Here is a 19,970-nt window from a genome sequence, read left to right as displayed (position 1 = left end):
ACAATAATGTAAATAGCAGACCGTTCCTCAAACATACAGTTTATTTGTAATACACAAAGCTACATTACAGCACCAGTTTGACATTTGGATATTACTGTCTCCCTCAGAAAATGGTTACATGTTCATACCTCTAGCTTATTAGTTGTGGAATTTAGTCATGTAGACCAGCTTATTGTTCTGTTAGAAGAGACTGAGCACCATTTGATGTACTAAAATCCAGACATGGATATTCCTAACCACTCACACCTGTCTTTCTGTCATACTAATGTTCATTTTTGGACTGACTGATTGAATATACTGAATAGAATATGTTCAATTTCATGTACAGTCGATACAAACACTGAACAGCTACTGTGTGTGGATGATGGGGTCATACTGGTATAAGGCCCCGCTTGCTCTCCCACCATGATTGACATGTAAGCAGAGTGGAGGGCAGCTGTGAAGTTATTTCATTAATCATGTATGGAGTGTGTTGGTGGTTCTGGGTCTGTTCCTGGTCTGTGTGTTTATGGGATCTTCATCCTGAAGGGTGAGGGCCAACAGCAGCACATAGTCCTTATTCTATGAGATAAGTGTGTGTGTCTGGTTGTGGGGTTTTTCAGTGCATCTACTTTGATATTGTGTATAGATAAAAGGCTTTATTTTTTTTGCTGTTTGAGACTGATCAATAAAGGGGCTTTGTGTCTTGTTCATTTCTCCTTTTCAACCATAACACCATTACGTCTTACCCATGACTAAACCAAAGCATGTTTCTGTGTGTGTGTAAATCTGTTAAAGTATTGTTTAAAACCCTGCCTGCAGCATTATTACAACCAAAGGGGTATGCCAGTTTGTGAAGAAGAAGGAACTGAAGACTTGGTTTCCTCCTTTCCCCAGGCCAGACATGGGAAGTGTAAAGCACCATGAGGTTGTCTGGTTGTTCTGTGTTCCATTGTCAAGAGAGGTATGATATGTGGGCTCTGATAGCTGAGGTTCTGTGTTGAGGTATCTGAAGATCTGAGGAGAGACAGTGAAAATCTGGTAGTCTCTTCAAAACTATCTGTCAGATAGAAATGGTTATTATAGATTGTTATATTGACCTTTGATAGCTCAGTCATAGCAAACAATATAGGCTGTATTCTGTCCTCTTGCTTATTTTCGTTAATGGCATCCCAATAACACCTACCTCATCCCATGTGTTTGTGGTTGTGTTTCTCATAGGCCACTGCATTATTAGAGCTGCTTCCAATTCCTATAGTGGAGAAATGACAGGCATGTTCATGTAAAAGAGACCCTAGCAGTATAATTATGGAGTATAGTGGACAGTTGATCACCACACTTACCCAAGTAATCCTTATAGTCCTTATAGGACTTTTGCCTCATGGGACGTCCATCTAGATGAGAAATGGCACCTCTAGTTCGTGATTATGCCAGTTTTTAGAACTACATTAAATGTCTGACTGAATTGGACCTTACCAGAGTTGCCACGAGACTTGATGCACTGTCCCCGATTGGGGATGCCAGCGGCGGGGTTTCCTTGGTTGATGATGTGGCACTCATAGCCTGTTGGACAGTGCAGGGGCTCGTCACCATCCTCTGTGGTGCTGCAGGCCTCCGCTGGAGAGCAGGGGACACACAGGTCAGAGGTCAACTAAACACACACTGATGGTGTAGCGATCAGGTCTGTTTTAATGGTGATGTTCCAGGCTACTCACCCTGCAGTACCTCATCTGGACCGTCTAGAAGCCAGCCATTCCCTCCCAGCCATCGAGGCTTGGGTTGAACCAGCCAGTCCAGCACTGGTCAACACAAACAGACATCATTGGTAAGTTTGATCCTAATGATATCGTCAGAATTTTACTGCATATCCTAGTACCAATGGTTAGAACCATGCCCACGCTATGTATGACCATGCGTGCCGTCATATGGGTCGATAAGTGTGGTTTTGTGTACTGTCATCTAGATCAGTGGCGCTTACCTGGTGGGGGCTGCACTGACTCCAGACAGGCGTAGATGCAGCCGTTATAGCAGCAGCGCTTGTGGCGCTCACACTCTGAGTCAGAGCGGCAGCCGGGCACCTCGCAGGCCCTCTCCGGCAGCATCTGAGGTGGGGGTGGGCAGCGGTCATTCTTCTGGTGCTGCGTGGATTGGGACTGCTGGTTTGGGTACTCATAGTCCTTAGAGGAGATAACAGAATGACTTTGTTTGAACAGAAATGTGCAGTCTACTATCCTGAGGCTGAAACATAGAGAGACCTGGGTCATTTTCAACATAGTAGGTGATTGCTGGAGTCTTTTTGTACATACAGTAGGCCTACAAAGATGAATTGTGACATGTGCTTGTCCTACACCTTTGACCAGCAGGTGGCGGTAATGGATTTTTGTAACATACTTGGTGCAACATTTGTTATATTTCCTGTGTTAAGCTATCATGCCTGTTAGTAAACACCTTGACCTTCACTCTAAATATGTAGAGCGATAAAGAACTAAAGGCTAAGAATTTGTTCTTTATTTAACTAGGCAAGTCAGTTAAGGTTAAATATATCAAATAAAAAATTAAAAGTCAAGGGGGATTTAAAATTTTTTTTTTTACCTTTATTTAACTAGGCAAGTCAGTTAAGAACAGATTCTTATTTTCAGTGACGGTCTAGGAACAGAATGTGAATGTGATACAGGAAAATATGATAGTGCCAAACACACATTCTCCACCTCACCTGAACAGTGGTGGTCTGTGATTTTCTCTAATGGAGCTTGTGAAACACTTACATAATCAGTTGTGTAATACAGCCATGGCTGTACTTACTGCTTTGCTCGGTTCAATAAACTTCAACTATTTCCATGCACCTATGGTGTGAACTACTTCTTGGAGGATTTTATAGGTCAAACACTGGTTTATTCAGGTTTGTTATCTCTGTATGTGATGTGCTTATAACCATAGAGCTAAGGAGGTAGCGTTTGTGGGTCTTTCCTAATATTTTCCAAGTGCTATTCCATAGAGGAGCTGCTCTGGCACAGCAACAGATACAGTCAGGTCCGTTTTCCAGTTGCAGTTGAGCTAGCCTACTGTACAGGACCAACCACACAGTCTCATTCTGAGGGGCTCACTCTGCCAACTCCATTCCGAATGCATATGTTCCATGTAGTCTGGCCAATGTTAACCAAAGCCCATCTTTATCATAGAGCTCCAGACCAGACACTGTAATTTCAAGTGCACATCCTGCTGCTCTCGACGTGGATGCCCTGCCGGCCCAGGTAAGGTGTCCCTGTCCCTTTCCCCCTGACAGAGAGACTGTGCCAGGGGCCCTCTGAGAGTTTTTCCCCCTCTCACTAATTAGATAATGGGCTTGCGGACTGCACGTGATCGTTAAAACTGCGCTGTTTATTTGGCAGGCTAATCGACTGCTCTTCCAAACCAACCGTAAAAACGAAAGCAAATGTTTGGCGCTGGTGTTTGACACAGAATGCATGTTTGTAATAAACACACAAATAATTTGCTCTGTCAGCTGCCAGCCTGGTGGGTGGGGTGCCAGGTCTTACCATGGCTCAGTGACTGGATCAACTTGTAGCTTTTGCATGGCAACACACGAGTGCACTACTTTCTTTCCTTCCATGTCAGTGTGACTGCAGTAAAAGTAACACAGTGCTGACCTTGGTTAGGTTATTGATCCTGATTTTATGCTAATTGACCATGTCTTAGTAGCACTTCCAGATTTTTTATGCGCTTTACAGCAATTCTCCTTCCTCAAAATGAATCTTTAGAGCTTTTGACCTTATCAGAGCTTGCCTAGCTACCCATCCACATCGCTCTGGCCATACAACACGCCAACTAACGTTTCTATGGAGCGATCGATAGAGCAACAGAGTTAAATTCAGGATGAGTCATCAGGCAACATCAGGGCTCTCTTCATTCAAAGAATTCATGCTTTTAGCAGCTGTGGTCCACATTGGCCAGATTGGATCCATCATCTCTCAGATCTTCTGACTGTCTCCTGAGGGTTTCTAGGCCGAGCTATATTAGCCTATCCTACAGTATCTCAAAGAGAAGCCAATCACGTCACAATGCTGTTGGGTCTACAAAAGGATTCTAATCATGTTTACAAATTTACAGGTAATGATTATGGGAGACAAAGTAGGCCATTCACTTTCATCCTCATGTTACCCTGTATCTTTACAAATGCAGTTCAGACAACTCCAGGTTTAAAGTACAAGAGTGAGGCTGATTATCCATGTGATTGGACAACGTGAGCTACAGTGACCATGGTTCATTATGTGCTCAGTTCCCATGGTTTCTCCTCAGATCTCAGTAGCAGAGGAAGTAGAATATCCGGTTCCTGTCTATCAGTCTGAATGCCAAGCTGCCCTACCATGTCCTGTACTGTGCCGTGCTGCATGTGTCTGTTTGATGTTCAGTCCCACATTGTTTATTTACAGTCATTGGTCTCTTCCTGCTGGGCCACAGAGATACCAGCAGACCTGTTATATTGATTTCTTCCAGGGCAGGGATTTCAAAGCTGAGCGATTCAGCAGAGTGGGCTAAAGCCATCAGAGACCTTATTTGGCTCCAGACTGTGATGTAAACTGTAATCAGGCCATTGACGTCTGTACTGTATCTAGTCCTTAGATCAGACACATCCTGATTCCTAGAACTCCAGGAAGCACACCACTCAGCTTCTCCAGTGAAACGATGTGCAATGTGATACATTCGTACACCCCAAATAGATGTATGGATTGCACTGATTATTTAATGATAGTCATACTTATGCATTGACCATGTTATTTAGATCCGTATCTCTTTCTTCTGTAATACAACAGCATCCATTCTCCACCCTCCTTCCCATGCTGAGATCCCCTGTGCTTAGAAAGTTCTCCAGACCAGCCTTGCTCTAGCACCAGTTCATGTTGCAAGGGTAGAGCTAAAGGGTAGAGCTACCGCTTTCAAGGTGCGGGACTCTAACCTGGAAGCTTACAAGAAATCCTGCTATGCCCTGTGACGAACCATCAAACAGGCAAAGCGTCAATACAGGGCTAAGATTGAATCATACTACACCGGCTCCGACGCTCGTCTTATGTGGCAGGGCTTGCAAACTATTACAGACTACAAAGGGAAGCACAGCCGCGAGCTGCCCAGTGACACGTGGCTACCAGACGAGCTAAATCACTTCTATGCTCGCTTCGAGGCAAGCAACACTGAGGCATGCATGAGAGCATCAGCTGTTCCGGACGACTGTGTGATCATGCTCTCCGTTGCCGACGTGAGTAAGACCTTTAAACAGGTCAACATACACAAGGCTGCGGGCCAGACGGATTACCAGGACGTGTGCTTCGGGCATGTGCTGACCAACTGGCAGGTGTCTTCACTGACATTTTCAACATGTCCCTGATTGAGTCTGTAATACCAACATGTTTCAAGCAGACCACCATAGTCCCTGTGCCCAAGAATACAAAGGCAACCTGCCTAAATGACTACAGACCCGTAGAACTCACGTCCGTAGCCATGAAGTGCTTTGAAAGGTTGGTAATGGCTCACATCAACACCATTATCCCAGAAACCCTAGACCCACTCCAATTTGCATACCGCCCAAACAGATCCACAGATGATGCAATCTCTATTGCACTCCACACTGCCCTTTCCCACCTGGACAAAAGGAACACTTATGTGAGAATGCTATTTATTGGCTCCCACTCAGCGTTCAATACCATAGTACCCTCAAAGCTCATCACTAAGCTAAGGATCCTGGCACTAAACACCTCCCTCTGCAACTGGATCCTGGACTTCCTGACGGGCCGCCCCCAGGTGGTGAGGGTAGGTAGCAACACATCTGCCACGCTGATCCTCAACACTGGAGCTCCCCAGGGGTGCGTGCTCAGTCCCCTCCTGTACTCCCAGTTCACCCACGACAGCATGGCCAGGCATGACTCCAACACCATCATTAAGTTTGCAGATGACACAACAGTGGTAGACCTGATCACTGACAACGATGAGACAGCCTATAGGGAGAAAGTCAGAGACCTGGCCGGGTGGTGCCAGAATAACAACCTATCCCTCAACGTAACCAAGACTAAGGAGATTATTATGGATTATAGGAAAAGGAGAACCGAGCACGCCCCCATCCTCATCGACGGGGCTGTAGTGGAGCAGTTTGAGAGCTTCAAGTTCCTTGGTGTCCACATCAACAACAAACTAGAATGGTCCAAACACACCAAGACAGTTATGAAGAGGGCACGACAAAGCCTATTCCCCCTCAGGAAACGAAAAAGATTTGGCATGGGTCCTGAGATCCTCAAAAGGTTCTATAGCTGCAACATCGAGAGCATCCTGACTGGTTGCATCACTGCCTGGTACGGTAATTGCTCGGCCTCTGACCGCAAGGCACTACAGAGGGTAGTGCGTACGGCCCAGTACATCACTGGGGTTAAGCTGCCTGACATCCAGGACCTCTACACCAGGTGGTGTCAGAGGAAGGCCCTAAAAATTGTCAAAGACCCCAGCCACCCCAGTCATAGACTGTTCTCTCTACTACCGCATGGTAAGCGGTATTGGAGTGCCAAGTCTAGGACAAAAAGGCTTCTCAACAGTTTTTACCCCCAAGCCATAAGACTCCTGAACCGGTAATCAAATGGCTACCTGGACTATTATCATTGTGTGCCCCCCCACCCCTATTTTTACGCTGCTGCTAGTCTGTTTATCATATATGCATAGTCACTTTAACTCTACATTCATGTACATACTACCTCAATTGGGCTGACCAACCAGTGCTCCCGCACATTGGCTAACCAGGCTATCTGCATTGTGTCCCACCCACCACCCGCCAACTCCCCTTTCACGCTACTGCTACTCTCTGTTCATCATATATGCATAGTCACTTTAACCATATCTACATGTACATACTACCTCAATCAGCCTGACTAACCGGTGTCTGTATGTAGCCTCGCTACTTTTATAGCCTCGCTACTGTATATTTTTACTGTTGTTTTATTTCTTTACTTACCTATTGTTCACCTAATACCTTTTTTGCACTATTGGTTAGAGCCTGTAAGTAAGCATTTCATGGTAAGGTCTACACCTGTTGTGTTCAGCGCACGTGACAAATAAACTTTGATTTGATTTGATTTCCTGCCATAACACTGACTGACTGGCTGACTGACTGAGTCACTGACTGGCTGACTAACTGATTGACTGACAGCTGGCGGGTTTTGACCTTAATGTATAAAAGGATGGAATGTAACCAGACAAATGCTCTTTTTTAATAGTTAGACTGAGACATATCACCCATGCAGGTGACTGCCTGCTTCTATACTAACTGTTTTACCATGTTGTTTTATCTTGATGGATGTTTGGACTATCACTATCACAGAGAGCTGTGGGGGTGCTTCTCCAGCCTGCTCTCAGCGGGGAGTTGATAATCCTGTGGGTGTGTACAGTAATGTCCAGACATCCTCACATGATATCATCTGACTGAGATTAATGTTCATAACTCCTATCAAAGCCTCAGTGGGCTAAGTGTATTAACTCTGACCGACACAGAAGTTTACTCAAACCAAGTATGAAACAGACTTTACCACCTGTGGATTTCTTCCAGAATAATTTTTTTTACTGTATGCCAAAACCATATTATATTTTGTATTTGTTATGCATATTTGTATTTTTTTTATTCTCCTATTTATATAGAGAGTGGTATTTACTGGCTACACTAGAGGGATTATAACCTACATTGAGTGCAGCCATCTTGGAATAGTTTAGTAAATGAATTTGGCTGACATACTGGAATGAGGAAAATTAGGATGCCTCTTCCAATCTTGTTCGTTCTGATGTCTCAGCACACAAACAGCCCAATCCCATGGGATTAATTTCCTTATTGCTACCATTGATATGGAGCTGTAGCTATGAGATGGTAAATATAGATGTGAGAATCACCTGGGGAGGACATAAAAGTCTTGAGAGGCCGAGGCAGATGGCCCAGAAACAGAACAGGAAGGCCTCCTTGAGAATGTTGTTCATTGACTACAGCTCAGCGTTCAACACCACAATGCCCTCCAAGCTCGTCACTATGCTCGGGACCTTGGTACTGAACGCCGCCCTCTGCAACTGGATCCTGGGCAATAAAGATAAAACACCAGGTGTCATTTTAGATTCTGAGCTCAATTTCGAATCACATATTAGGAATGTGACCAAAATAACTTTTTACCACCTGAGGAACATTGCCACGGTGAGGCTGTTTCTATCTCAGGCTGATACAGAAAGACTCATCCATGCTTTTATTACAAGCAGTCTTGACTACTGTAATGCTCTCCTGCCATTGGTAAACTACAAAACAAACAGAATGCTGCATCACGGGTACTGACCAAGACCAGACAGAGAGCACACATTACACCGGATTTAACGTCTCTGCACTGGCTGCCTGTGAGTTTTAGAATTAATTTTAAGATTATTCTATTGGTTTTTAAATCAATCCACTATTGTGAACCAATACATGTCAGACATGCTTTTAAGTTATGTACCCAGTAGGTCCCTCAGGTCATCTGGCACTGACCAATTAACTATCCCAAAGCCTAGGACCAACATGTATGGAGAGGCAGCCTTTAGTTACTATGCCTCCAGCCTCTGGAATAGCCTGCCAGAGAACCTGAAACTGTGGACATATTCAAAAGAGATCTTAAAACACACCTTTTTTTGCTTTTCCTTAGGGTGCTTTTTTAGTTTTTCAGTTTTTGTTATTCTTTAGTTTTTTTATTCCCTTGTGTTTGTTGTATAGTAAATATTTCTGTTTTTATTTTCATTTATTATTATTTTTTTGCAAAGCGCATTGCGTTGCATTCATGTCTGAAATGTGCTACATAAATAAAGTTTGGTTTGATGATTTGGACATCCTGACGTGCTGCCCCCAGGTGGTGAGGGTAGGCAAAAACACATCTGCCACGCTGACCCTCAACAGGGGGGGCACTTCAGGGGTGCATGCTTAGTCCCCTCCTGTACTCCGTTCACCCACAATTGCGTGGCGCCACACGACTCCAACACCATCATTGCGTTTTCTGATGACACAACAGTGGTAGGCCTAATCACCAATGATGATGAGACAGCCTATAGGGAGGATGTCAGTGACTTGGCAGTGTGGTGCCAGGACACCAATCTTTCCCTCAATGTCAGCAAGACAAAAGAGCTGATCGTGGACTACAGGAAATGGAGGGCCGAGCATGCCACCATCCACATCGACGGGACTGTAGCGGAGCGAGTCGAGAGCTTCAAGTTCCTCGGTGTCCACATCACTAAGGAATTTTTATTTTTATTTATTTTTTATTTAACTAGACAAGTCAGTTAAGAACAAATTCTTATTTACAATGACGGCCTACCAAAAGCCCTCCTGCAGGGGCAAGGGCTGGGATTAAAAATAAATATAAATTAAATAAAAATATAGGACAAAACACACATCACAACAAGAAAGACAACACAACACCACATAAAGAGAGACCTTCAACAACAGCATGGCAGCAACACAACATGACAACAACATGGCAGCAACACAACATGGCAGCAGCACAACATGGTACCAGGACAAAACAGGGTACAAACATTATTGGGCACAGACAACAGCACAAAGGGCAAGAAGGTAGAGACAACAATACATCACGCAAAGCAGCCACAACTGTCAGTAAGTGTCTTTGAATGAAGAGATTGAGATAAAACGGTCCAGTTTGAGTGTTTGTTGCAGCTCGTTCCAGTTGCTAGCTGCAGTGAACTGAAAAGAGGAGCGATCCAGGGATGTGTGTGCTTTGGGGAACTTAAACAGAATGTGACTGGCAGAATGGGAGTTGTATGTGAAGGATGATGGCTGCAGTAGATATCTCAGATGGGGGGAATTAGGCCTAAGAGGGTGTTATAAATAAACATCAACCAGTGGGTCTTGCGACGGGTATACAGAGATGACCAGTTTACAGAGGAGTATACAATGCAGTGATGTGTCCTATAAGGAGCATTGGTGGCAATCTGATGGCCGAATGGTAAAGAACATCTAGCCGCTCGAGAGCACCCTTACCTGCCAATCTATAAATTACGTCTCCGTAATTTAGCATGCGTAAGATGGTCATCTGAATCAGGGTTAGTTTGGCAGCTGGGGTGAAAGAGGAGCGATTACGATAGAGGGAACCAAGTCTAGATTTAACCTTAGCCTGCAGCTTTGATATGTGCTGAGAGAAGGACATTGTACCGTCTAGCCATACTCCAAAGTATTTGTATGAGGTGACTACCTCAAGCTCTAAACCCTCAGAGGTAGTAATCACACCGGTGGGGAGAGGGGCAGTCTTCTTACCAAATCACATGACCTTTGTTTTGGAGGTGTTCAGAACAAGGTTCAGGGCAGAGAAAGCTTGTTGGACACTAAGAAAGCTTTGTTGTAGAGCATTTAACACAAAATCTGGGGTGGGGCCAGTTGAGTATAAGACTATCATCTGCATATAAATGGTTGAGAGAGCTACCTACTGCCTGAGCTATGTTGTTGATGTAAATTGAGAAGAGCGTGGGGCCTAGGATCGAGCCTTGGGGTACACTCTTGATGACAGGCAGTGGCTGAGACAGCAGATGTTATGACTTTATACACTGCACTCATTGAGAGAGGTAGTTAGCAAACCAGGCCAAAGACCCCTCAGAGACACCAACACTCCTTAGCCGGCCCACAAGAATGGAATGGTCTACCGTATCAAAAGCTTTGGCCAAGTCAATAAAAATAGCAGCACAACATTGCGAAGAATCAAGAATCAATTAACATGGTCCACACACACCAACAGTTGTGAAAAGGCACTACAACGCCTCTTCCCCCTCAGATCCTCAAAAATGTCTACAGCTGCACAATTGAGAGCATCTTCTCTGGCTGCATCTGGCTACAGAGGGTAGTGCCTATGGCCCATTACATCACTGGGGCTGAGCTCCCTAACATCCAGGACCTCTTTACCAGGCGGTGTAAAAATAGTCAAAAACTGTTCTCCCTGCTACCGCACGGCAAGTGATACCGATGCACCAAGTCAAGGAACCAACAGGACCCTAAGAACAGCTTCTACCTCCAAGCCATAAGACTGCTAAATAGTTCACCAAATAGCTACAGAGACTATCTGCATTGACCCCCCTTTGCACTAACTCTTTTGATTCATCACAAACGCTGTTGCTACTGCTTATTATTTATCCTGTCGCCTTTACCCAACTTTACCCAACCTATACCTTATCACTTTACCCCTACCTATACTTTATCACTTTACCCCTACTGTACCTTTACCCCTACCACTCTACCCCTACCTATACCTTATCACTTTACCCCTACGTACCTTTACCCCTACCACTCTACCACTCTACCCCTACCTATACCTTATCACTTTACCCCTACTGTACCTTTACCCCTACCACTCTACCCCTACCTATACCTTATCACTTTACCCCTACGTACCTTTACCCCTATCACTCTACCGCTACCTAAGCTTTTCACTGTCAGCCTACACCTTTTGTTTACAAAGCATGTGACAAATAAAATTAGATTTGATGTCCAGACAGGATCAGAGAGTATCAGGATCAGAGAGTATCCCCCTAGATGTGATACAAAACCAGGTGTGTGTTACTAATCAATGGAAGCTGTGGTTATTGTAATGTTTTCCCCATGCTAGCAGATTGTTGGCTGTGCTGGCCAGCTGCTCATTCTGCTTTGCTGCTCTGGAGGGAAAAAGAGAGCTCCATCCTGTGCGCCTCTACAGCCCCTCTCTCTGCCTCCCATCTCTCTCTCCACCGCTGTCTCTGTCTGCTGCTCTTACTACAGAAACCCCTCTGTGACAATGGCCATGCTCTGTTTCTCTGTGTTCAGTCTTCTGCATGACCGTCCGTCACTCCTCCACTCCTAACATAGCCAGGACAGAGTGGAGAGGACAATACACAGGGGACTACACAGCATTCATGAAACCATGGTGCTGCTATTGCTAAAACCTCCAAACTACGCCACCCTGCCAAAACAGTGTATGTATTGTATGTCCACCAGCTTTACCTTCTCTCTTCACACACACACACACACACACACACACACACACACACACACACACACACACACACACACACACACACACACACACACACACACACACACACACACACACACACACACACACACACACACACACACAGAGAGAGAGAGTATTGCTGCAGTGAAGGTACTCATATCAGGTCTAAACCCCACCTTTTGGTTAAGCCCTCTCTTTCTGATCCGCCGGGCACCTCCTGACCCACAGGACAGCACCAGCATGCAGAGCACCAACATCAGGGGCGTCCGGATGTGACAGCCAGGCATGGTCCTAACACTTCACTCCTCCTGCACTCCTCACTCTGTTTCTTCTCTCTTCTTCTGTCACTCTCTGTATTCCTTACTGTATCCTTCTTCCTTGGAGTTTAGAAAATGTTCTCTCCTTTTCTTCAACACTGTGGTGTTCAGTCCAGTGCTTGGTATTCCTTATTGGGCCGGTGTTGAGGCAGTGGCTCCCGTGCTTGTGAAGCCAGCGATTACACAAGCTCTGCTATAGGACAATTATTTTTATCCGTCTGAGCAGGGGAAACTGCAGGGGAAATAAGAAGAGAGGAAAGGAAAGGAGGAGAAAGAATTAATAGAGCCACTGTGGAGGGAAAAGAAAGAGGGAGATAGTTAGGGGAGTCAAGGAGGGTAAGCCAGCTGTCTGTGCATTAGTTATTCTGAGGAGAGGGTTAAATCGGTCTGCTGGCACGGCAAGCACATGTCTGCCTTTCACTGAGAGAGAGGGAAGGAGAAAGCGAGCGGGAGAAGGAGGAGGGAGCTCAAAGGAGGGAGGGGAAGAGAGAGAGAGAGAGAGAGGGAGAGAGAGAGAGAGTGAGAAAGATGTTTAGTATACTGTAAAGGGGTTACTGAATTTAGTCAAATCTGTATATCATATTACAGTATTAACTATATATGCATACATTTTACATAATGACTAACTTGTGGGAATAGGAAATTCATGATATACTGTAAGAAAGTCACTGGGAGTGCCATGACTATGCATTCCTGAATAGGCTGTATGTTGAGAGGATAATGTAGGCATTCAACCAGAAAGAATAAAAGCATGTTGCGTGATCCAGAGTAGGGGCCACTCGTCTGTGAAATAGCATGTTCCCTCTCAAACTAGGACATATCCCCTCACCCTTCTCACTACCTAAATCCCCTCAGCCCCCTGGCCCCCTCATTCCCGTATCCTGCATTGAAAGGGGGAAAGAATGCTAAGCCTGTACAAATCTTTGTCATTATTAGTTTTACAGGAGCAAGGCTTATGTCACAATGGGGCCCTAGCTATAGTAACACAAAAGAGAGAGAGAGAGAGAGAGAGAGAATAGAGCAAGGGAGAGACATGCCTGTCTGTCCCCAGCGGAGCCTGGATGGGGTATAAGTCGGGAAGAGTTGCTTAAAGACATGGCTACAATCACCGCTGATGATGGAATGATGTGATGTTTCCTGCCAGGAATTGGGTACTGCATTGGCTCGATAGCACAGGTAATGTGATACAGTAGCTACAGTAATAACAGCAGAAACAAAAGACTATGGAGCTACATAACTCAGAGAGGCACAATGCATGCAATATTTGGAGCTCAGATCAGCACGTGATGAAACTCTTTAGAGCACATGTGTCAAACTCATTCCATGGAGGGCCAAGTGTCTGCGGGTTATCGTTCCTCCCTTGTACTTGATTGATGAATTAAGGTCATTAATTAGTAAGAAACTCCCCTCAGGTCTTAATTGAAAAAAAAAAAATAAACAGCAGACACTATGCCCTCCACGGAATGAGTTTGACACCCCTGCTTTAGGGAATGGTTGTGTCATGTTGGTTGTTGGTATATGCCCATTATTATATCCCCATAATACAGCAGGGGTAGAGTTGTTGAGTGGTGTTTATAGGACTGTTGATTATAGCCAGTCTATATACAGCTCAGTGTTAGACGTGGCTGTGCTCCATGCAGACAGCAGTCAGTCTAATTTCTACACCGTGGGGTTAGGGGGTCACCCATCACTGTCACTGCGACCCCAGACTGCCCCACCTTCCCCACACACCCCTGTCCCCCCGTGGGACAGCTGCAGCCCCCTGCACGCCTGGATGCCTGGCACTCCCTCCCCTGGAGCCAACAGCTGCATGGAGCTACAAAACACACATCCCTGTGTCCAGTCCACCCACCAGCCTAAACCCCAGCACACCAGCACAACACTTTGTCATGATCCTCCCATTCTACAGCAAGGACACTGAAGAACTTGACTCAGAGAAGCTTGACACGAAGCCTGGGTGCCTCTTCACATGAAACAGGACCTGACTATGTTGTGTGTCTCTGTGTTTGTTACAACAAGCTCTCACAGTCTCATGTCAGAATTAAACGTTCATCCATGTTTCTCAAACGTCAAATTTAAAAGTTGTTCCAAACATCAAATTTCGAAATGTTTAAGCAGGTTAGGTTTAGGCATTAACTCTGAATTTTTCAGATTAGGGTTATGTTTAGTCATGGGTTTATGGTTAAGGTTTGGGATAGGCTTAGAACAAAAATCTAAAAAACAACTTTCTATCACTAGATTTGAACATTCAACCGGTGGGACCAGAGCTAGATGCTTACACCCATCTACCATCAGTGGTGTAAAGTACATAAGTAAAAATATTTTAAAGCACTACTTCAGTAGTCTTTTGGGGTATCTGTACTTCACTTTACTATTTATATTTTTGACAACTTGTCCTTTTTACTCCATACATTTGACACCCAAAAGTACTTGTTACATTTTGAATGCTTAGCAGGACAGAAAATGGACCAATTCACACACTTATCAAGATAACATCCCTGGTCATCCCCACTGCCTCTGATCTGTCACTGTTAGACTCACTTAACACAAATGCTTTGTTTGTAAATTATGTCTGAGTGTTGGAGTGTGCCCCTGGCTATCCTTAAAAAAATAAAAAAGATTTCTTAATATAAGGATTTTTTTATTGTTGTACTTTTACTTTTGATACTTAAGTATATTTTAGCAATTACTTTTACTTTTGATACTTCAGTATATTTAAAACCAAATAATTTTAGACAAGTAGTATTTTACTGGGTGGCTTTCACTTTTACTTGAGTCATTTTCTACTTTTACTCAAGTATGACACCACTGGCTACCATCCCTGTCAACAACACCCTAGCAAAACAGAAATCTACTTGAAGGTAACAGCACTCACTGTTGCCCCTGGTGTCCGGTTTCCATGTCATCTCCCGACATCCTCAGACATGAACGACCAATACTGACTTGTATCACGGTGACCTGGCTGATTGTTATAAATTCTTATAGCGTCTTGTTGCACACTATGATTGTAGCCTATTTGTCCTTTGGGGCAGTGGGCTGTTTGAATGTAGTGTGACCTGTGGCTGTTTGAATGTATTGGTTTTCCTAACACCAGTCTTTCCCACGCAGTGTAGAGAGATACTGCAAACAGATTCAGTGATGCATGCGTGTACACACACACACACACACACACACACACACACACACACACACACACACACACACACACACACACACACACACACACACACACTCACTGACCTGTACCTTCTATTTTGGAGTCTGGTGAGAGTTTTTATAAAATCCAAGCATCACATTCCTTTGATCTGAGGCAGTGTTCTCTGGAGATTGGGAAGTTTCTGTTAGAGGAGAGATGGCTTTCTGCACACATCACATGCTTCTTTCCAACCATGGTGGATCGCAGATCTCAGCTGCTCTAATGCAGGCCAGCTGGACAGTGGAGGCTCCTCCTCCGAGGAAGGGGAGGACCACCCTTTTTAGATAAAACTCTACTAAATATATTCACGTTACCAAATAATTGATTAAAACACATTGTTTTGCAATGAAGGTCTACAGTAGCCTCAGTAGCACTCTGTAGGGTAGCACCATGGTCTAGCTGTAGGACAGATAGCTTCTGCCCTCCTCTGGTACATTGACTTCAATACAAAACCTAGGAGGTTCATGGTTCTCACCCCCTTCCATAGACTTACACAGTAATTATGACAACTTCCGAGGACTTCCTCCAAAGGATCAGAGAATGAATCTAGTAGCTAGCACTAGAATGAATCTAGTGCTAGCTATCTAGCACTGCAGTACATAAAATGTTTTGAGTAGTTGACTCAAAGAGAGAGAAAGACAATAGTTGAACAGTTTTGAACAAATACATTTCTTCCTAAATTAAGGAGAAGTAAGAGAGAGCGAGCGAGTGAAACTTTAAACTTTCACATAGCTGGCAAATGCAGCTAGCTAGTTTAGCCTACTCAAAGACCCGGCTCAAACAGAGAGGGATGCTGTGTTAGCTAGCTGGCTATGGCTATCCAACACTGGAACTCTTCCAAGTCAAGGTAAACTTTTATTTATTGATTGACACCAGGGCCCGCCAGTGTAACTGCTAAACTTCTTTCTTTCAGTACACTGTACTGCATGATTGTAGCGGGTTTACTAACGTGTTAGTTCTAATAGTTCTAGTTAACTATGACGTACCAACAATGTAGGCTGTGTGTAACGGTTAGCGGTCATGATATGAAGGTTTGGCTTGGAATGTTTTTGTTTCGCCTGATCACAGACAGCTGATGTGTTGTGCACTGAAATCCACAAGCGAAGCAAAAAGCTTAGAAGATGAGAGCGCGTAGATAATTGCAAGAAGGAATTATATATACAATGAGCAAAGTGATTATGCTGTTTTTATGTTGATACTATTAAAGTGAACTGTTTGCGTGTGATCAGGGGTGTATTCATTCCACCGATTCTGTTGAGAAATGTTTCTTAAATGGAAGCAAACGGAACAAAATGGAGATGTACATACCTGAATTTGACCAATATAAACTCTGATTTGCAACTGTTGGGCTAATTATTACACCCTAGATCAGCTAGATGCAGGCAAGAGTGTGCAGGCGGTATTGAATTTGTCACTGTCTGTCACCTTGATCACTCAAAATTCTCTCAACCTGTGCACTTACGTTGTAAACTTTAATTGTAGCGACCTCATGATGGGTACAGGAACAATTTGAATATCATGTAGTAGCCTAAACCTAGCAATGTTACATTGAGCTGGGTGAATGGAACATCAATGACATGCTCATGAAAAATATGATCATCCTCCCTCATCTTAAACGGCACAAACCGCCACTGCAGCTGGACCATGGTGGACAGCCATGTCACACAGCATTTCGGACCTGAGTGGGATGATGGTGAGACTGAGGAAGAAGAGGGAGATTCTGATGACGAAGGGAGGATGTTAAAGCAGACCCCAGTGCATTTGCCCCAGTGCATTTGCCCATCAGAGCAACATTTCATCACATAATACCATCTGGGAAAGACTGGATTCAATGTGTGGGACGTGTGTACATGTGTGCTTGTGTGTGTATTTTGCCTGTGTCTGTGTGTGGCAAGATGTGTATGTTTTTTCACTTAATGTGTAACATCAGCCAGGTCTGGCATGCTGTGACCCTCCATGGTGTCAGTGGGGCAGCAGGGTGCAGGAAGTAGTTTCATTAATGTTCCCCAAATTGGAGACCCAATCAGGGCAGGACTCACTGGGTCAGGGATCAGCAATGACAAATTGGTAAACCAATCAGCTTCCATTACAGTCCCTTACATTAACTGTACTGTTTTCACATGGGCTTTTAAGTTGGTAATGGAAAAATGATTTGTGCACAAATCTCTTACTCTCCTCCAGATATTGGGCTACCGAGTGGTGCAGCGGTCTAAGGCACTGCATCTCAGTGCTAGAGGCGTTACTACAGACTCTGGTTTGATTCCAGGATGTATCACTACCGGCCATGATTGGGAGTCCCATAGGCCGGCGCACAATTGGCCCAGTGTCATCCGGCTTAGGGATTGGCTGGGGTAGGCCGTCATTATAAATAAGAATTTGTTCGTAACTGACTTGACTAGTTAAATAAAAATACAGATGCATGGTTTATAGTATACTCTATTGTGTGCTTATGTTAAAGGTTATGTGCATACACAAGTGTTTGTTTGTCTAAGGACGTTTTAATTTCTATATGGATGTGTGTGAGTGAGTATGTGGGGATGGTATATACATGTGACTGTATGCATGCGTGTGAGTGAGTGAGTGAGTGGGTGGGCGGGGGGGGGGTCTAGGAAACACAAAAGCACTGATGAGCCTGAGTAGTGCAGCTGTTTGAAGCTGCAGACTGGCACTGACTGAGAGAAAGGAAGGTGCAGATTAGTGAGATAGGAGGGGAGGGAGGCAGGTGTGGACAGACAAGGTGTGGCGCTCAGAGACTAAACACATCTGTTTGGCTCTTGTCTCACTGCAATCACTGCTTCAAGAGGCAGCTTGAGATTTTCCAGCTAGACAAAACACTCTGAGAACCTGGGAGAATGTTCCGAAGCCAAGCAACTATCCTGCACCATTCCCGGAAAGTTGTGCGAAGGTTGTATGAAAAATAGCCATAGGACAACCACAGTCTCATCCAGGTTCTCAGAACATTTGTGCTAGTTGGGAAATCTCAGGCTGCGTCTTGAAGCAGGGATTGCGGTGAGACAGCCACTCCTTGTCTGTCCACACCTGCCCCAATCCCCTTCTATCTCACTAATTTGCACCTTCCTTTCTCTCAGCCAGTGCCAGGGGTCACCCAGAATAGGCAAAATGTTCACTTCCATTCTCAGAATGTTTAAAAAAAACGTTCAGTTTTACCGCTCAGGACGAATGGGAAACCTAAAACGTGAGTTCCAACAACTTCCAAGGAACAAAATGTGCTACCTGGGTTTGAACTTGAGCTAGAATAAATATATATTCCACTGAAACAATGATTTACAGACTGGAATGGTTGTACAACATCATGGGTAAACTCAAATAATTGTTTTTCAACTTGAAATATTTGCTTTCGGTTGACCACACTGGCCAAGAAATTGGCTTTTAAGTTTTCAGTCTTTATTCACTTTGAGTCTAGGATTTTGAACTTGTACACTTTTGAGTTTTACTTTTGATTTAAATTGGATAAAATTACCATCATGTTCACATCACACTTTCCCTCTTGTTTAGAACTTTTCCCCCAAGTTCACTAACGAAAGACGCTATAGCAGGTCTTAACTGCTCATCTGGGAGGCTCTTCGTGCTTGTAGCTGCTCATTATCCTAACCCCCTGCAGCTGGCCCAATCACAACTCATTAAGGCCATTTTTCCCTGATCTCCCCCAATCAGTGCCGCTCTGCCACCCCTAGGAACTGTAGGGAGCCATCCACACTGGGCTGGGGGATTATCCTGTCCCCCCTCTAACCTAGACCTCTATCTACCGTTTTCACCCTCCACCTCTCTTTCTGCCCCCTATTTCCCTCCATCATTTCCCCCTTTCCTCTCGTCTCCCTCCTCTTACCAACTTCTCTCTCAGTGACTTTACTTCTTTGTCTGTTCCTTACTTTTGCCACATTCCTCAAGCCTCACTTGGACCCTCCTTTTCCTTCCGTCTCTCTCTCTGCCTCCAGCTGTCCCTCTCTCCCCTTACGCATATAGCCGGGGGCCCTTTGAACTCAGGTAGCTGCCTGGAATTCCACAAGGTGACCCCTGAAAGCAAGGTCAAAGCAAACATTTAAACCCGCCGTTAGTATAGTGACCGTCTGCCCAGGTGTCCAACAGTGAGGTCAAAATGAAGGGGGGTTGGGTTGGGGGTGTGGTAGAGACTGGGGGAGAACGTGAGGGGAGGTGGATCTGGGAGTTTTTTAGGACATCAAAGGATTTCCTGTCTTCCTGCTTTATAAGAGTTTAAGTCTGAGGTCACATGTCCCACTTTCCCAACATATTATTATCTCCTGTCTCTCTGTAAAGACGTCTTGTAGGTGAGAAATGTATTTTCCTACTTTTTACTGTCCCTGCATCGTAACTTGAAGCATATGTGCTACGCTATGTCTTTCAGTGGCTGTATACACTCAAGCGGGATTCCAACAGTTATCTTAATTTGTCGTATACTGTACCATTTGTTCC

At 44.6% G+C, this 19,970-nt stretch overlaps 1 protein-coding gene across 3 annotated transcripts; it reads right to left on the bottom strand.

Annotated features, from left to right (window-relative positions):
- Positions 1-23: 23 nt before the first annotated feature.
- LOC106573697 (WAP four-disulfide core domain protein 1) lies at positions 24-15,717 on the bottom strand. 3 transcript variants are annotated; one of them, XM_014148982.2, is made up of 8 exons: positions 15,569-15,717; positions 12,182-12,554; positions 1,958-2,156; positions 1,695-1,778; positions 1,456-1,596; positions 1,323-1,373; positions 1,166-1,231; positions 24-996 (listed from the first exon to the last, which is right to left on the bottom strand). In XM_014148982.2, the coding sequence occupies exons 2-7, from the start codon at positions 12,290-12,292 to the stop codon at positions 1,167-1,169; spliced, it is 651 nt and encodes a 216-aa protein (XP_014004457.2). In that variant the 5' UTR covers positions 12,293-12,554; positions 15,569-15,717; the 3' UTR covers positions 24-996; position 1,166. The 3 variants fall into 3 exon arrangements, with proteins under 3 accessions (XP_014004457.2, XP_014004459.2, XP_045553135.1); XM_014148984.2 differs by lacking the exon at positions 15,569-15,717 and having other exon boundaries at positions 24-1,039; positions 12,182-12,742; XM_045697179.1 differs by lacking the exon at positions 15,569-15,717 and having other exon boundaries at positions 12,182-12,742.
- Positions 15,718-19,970: the final 4,253 nt, after the last annotated feature.

This window comes from Salmo salar, chromosome ssa16 (genome assembly GCF_905237065.1).
Source record: "Salmo salar chromosome ssa16, Ssal_v3.1, whole genome shotgun sequence".
Classification (NCBI taxonomy): Eukaryota; Metazoa; Chordata; class Actinopteri; order Salmoniformes; family Salmonidae; genus Salmo; species Salmo salar.
Note: the sequence above shows the minus strand (reverse complement) of the source record. Positions and strands in the feature narration are given on the sequence as shown.

Excerpts from the sequence above, each read along its gene's own strand:
- LOC106573697 (XM_014148982.2), bottom strand. The coding sequence starts at position 12,292 with ATGCCTGGCTGTCACATCCGGACGCCCCTGATGTTGGTGCTCTGCATG. Across the intron at positions 1,597-1,694 it reads TCCAGATGAGGTACTGCAGG|CGGAGGCCTGCAGCACCACA; the intron begins GTGAGTAGCCTG and ends CCTGCTCTCCAG. Across the intron at positions 1,232-1,322 it reads GGACTATAAGGATTACTTGG|GAATTGGAAGCAGCTCTAAT; the intron begins GTAAGTGTGGTG and ends TCTCCACTATAG.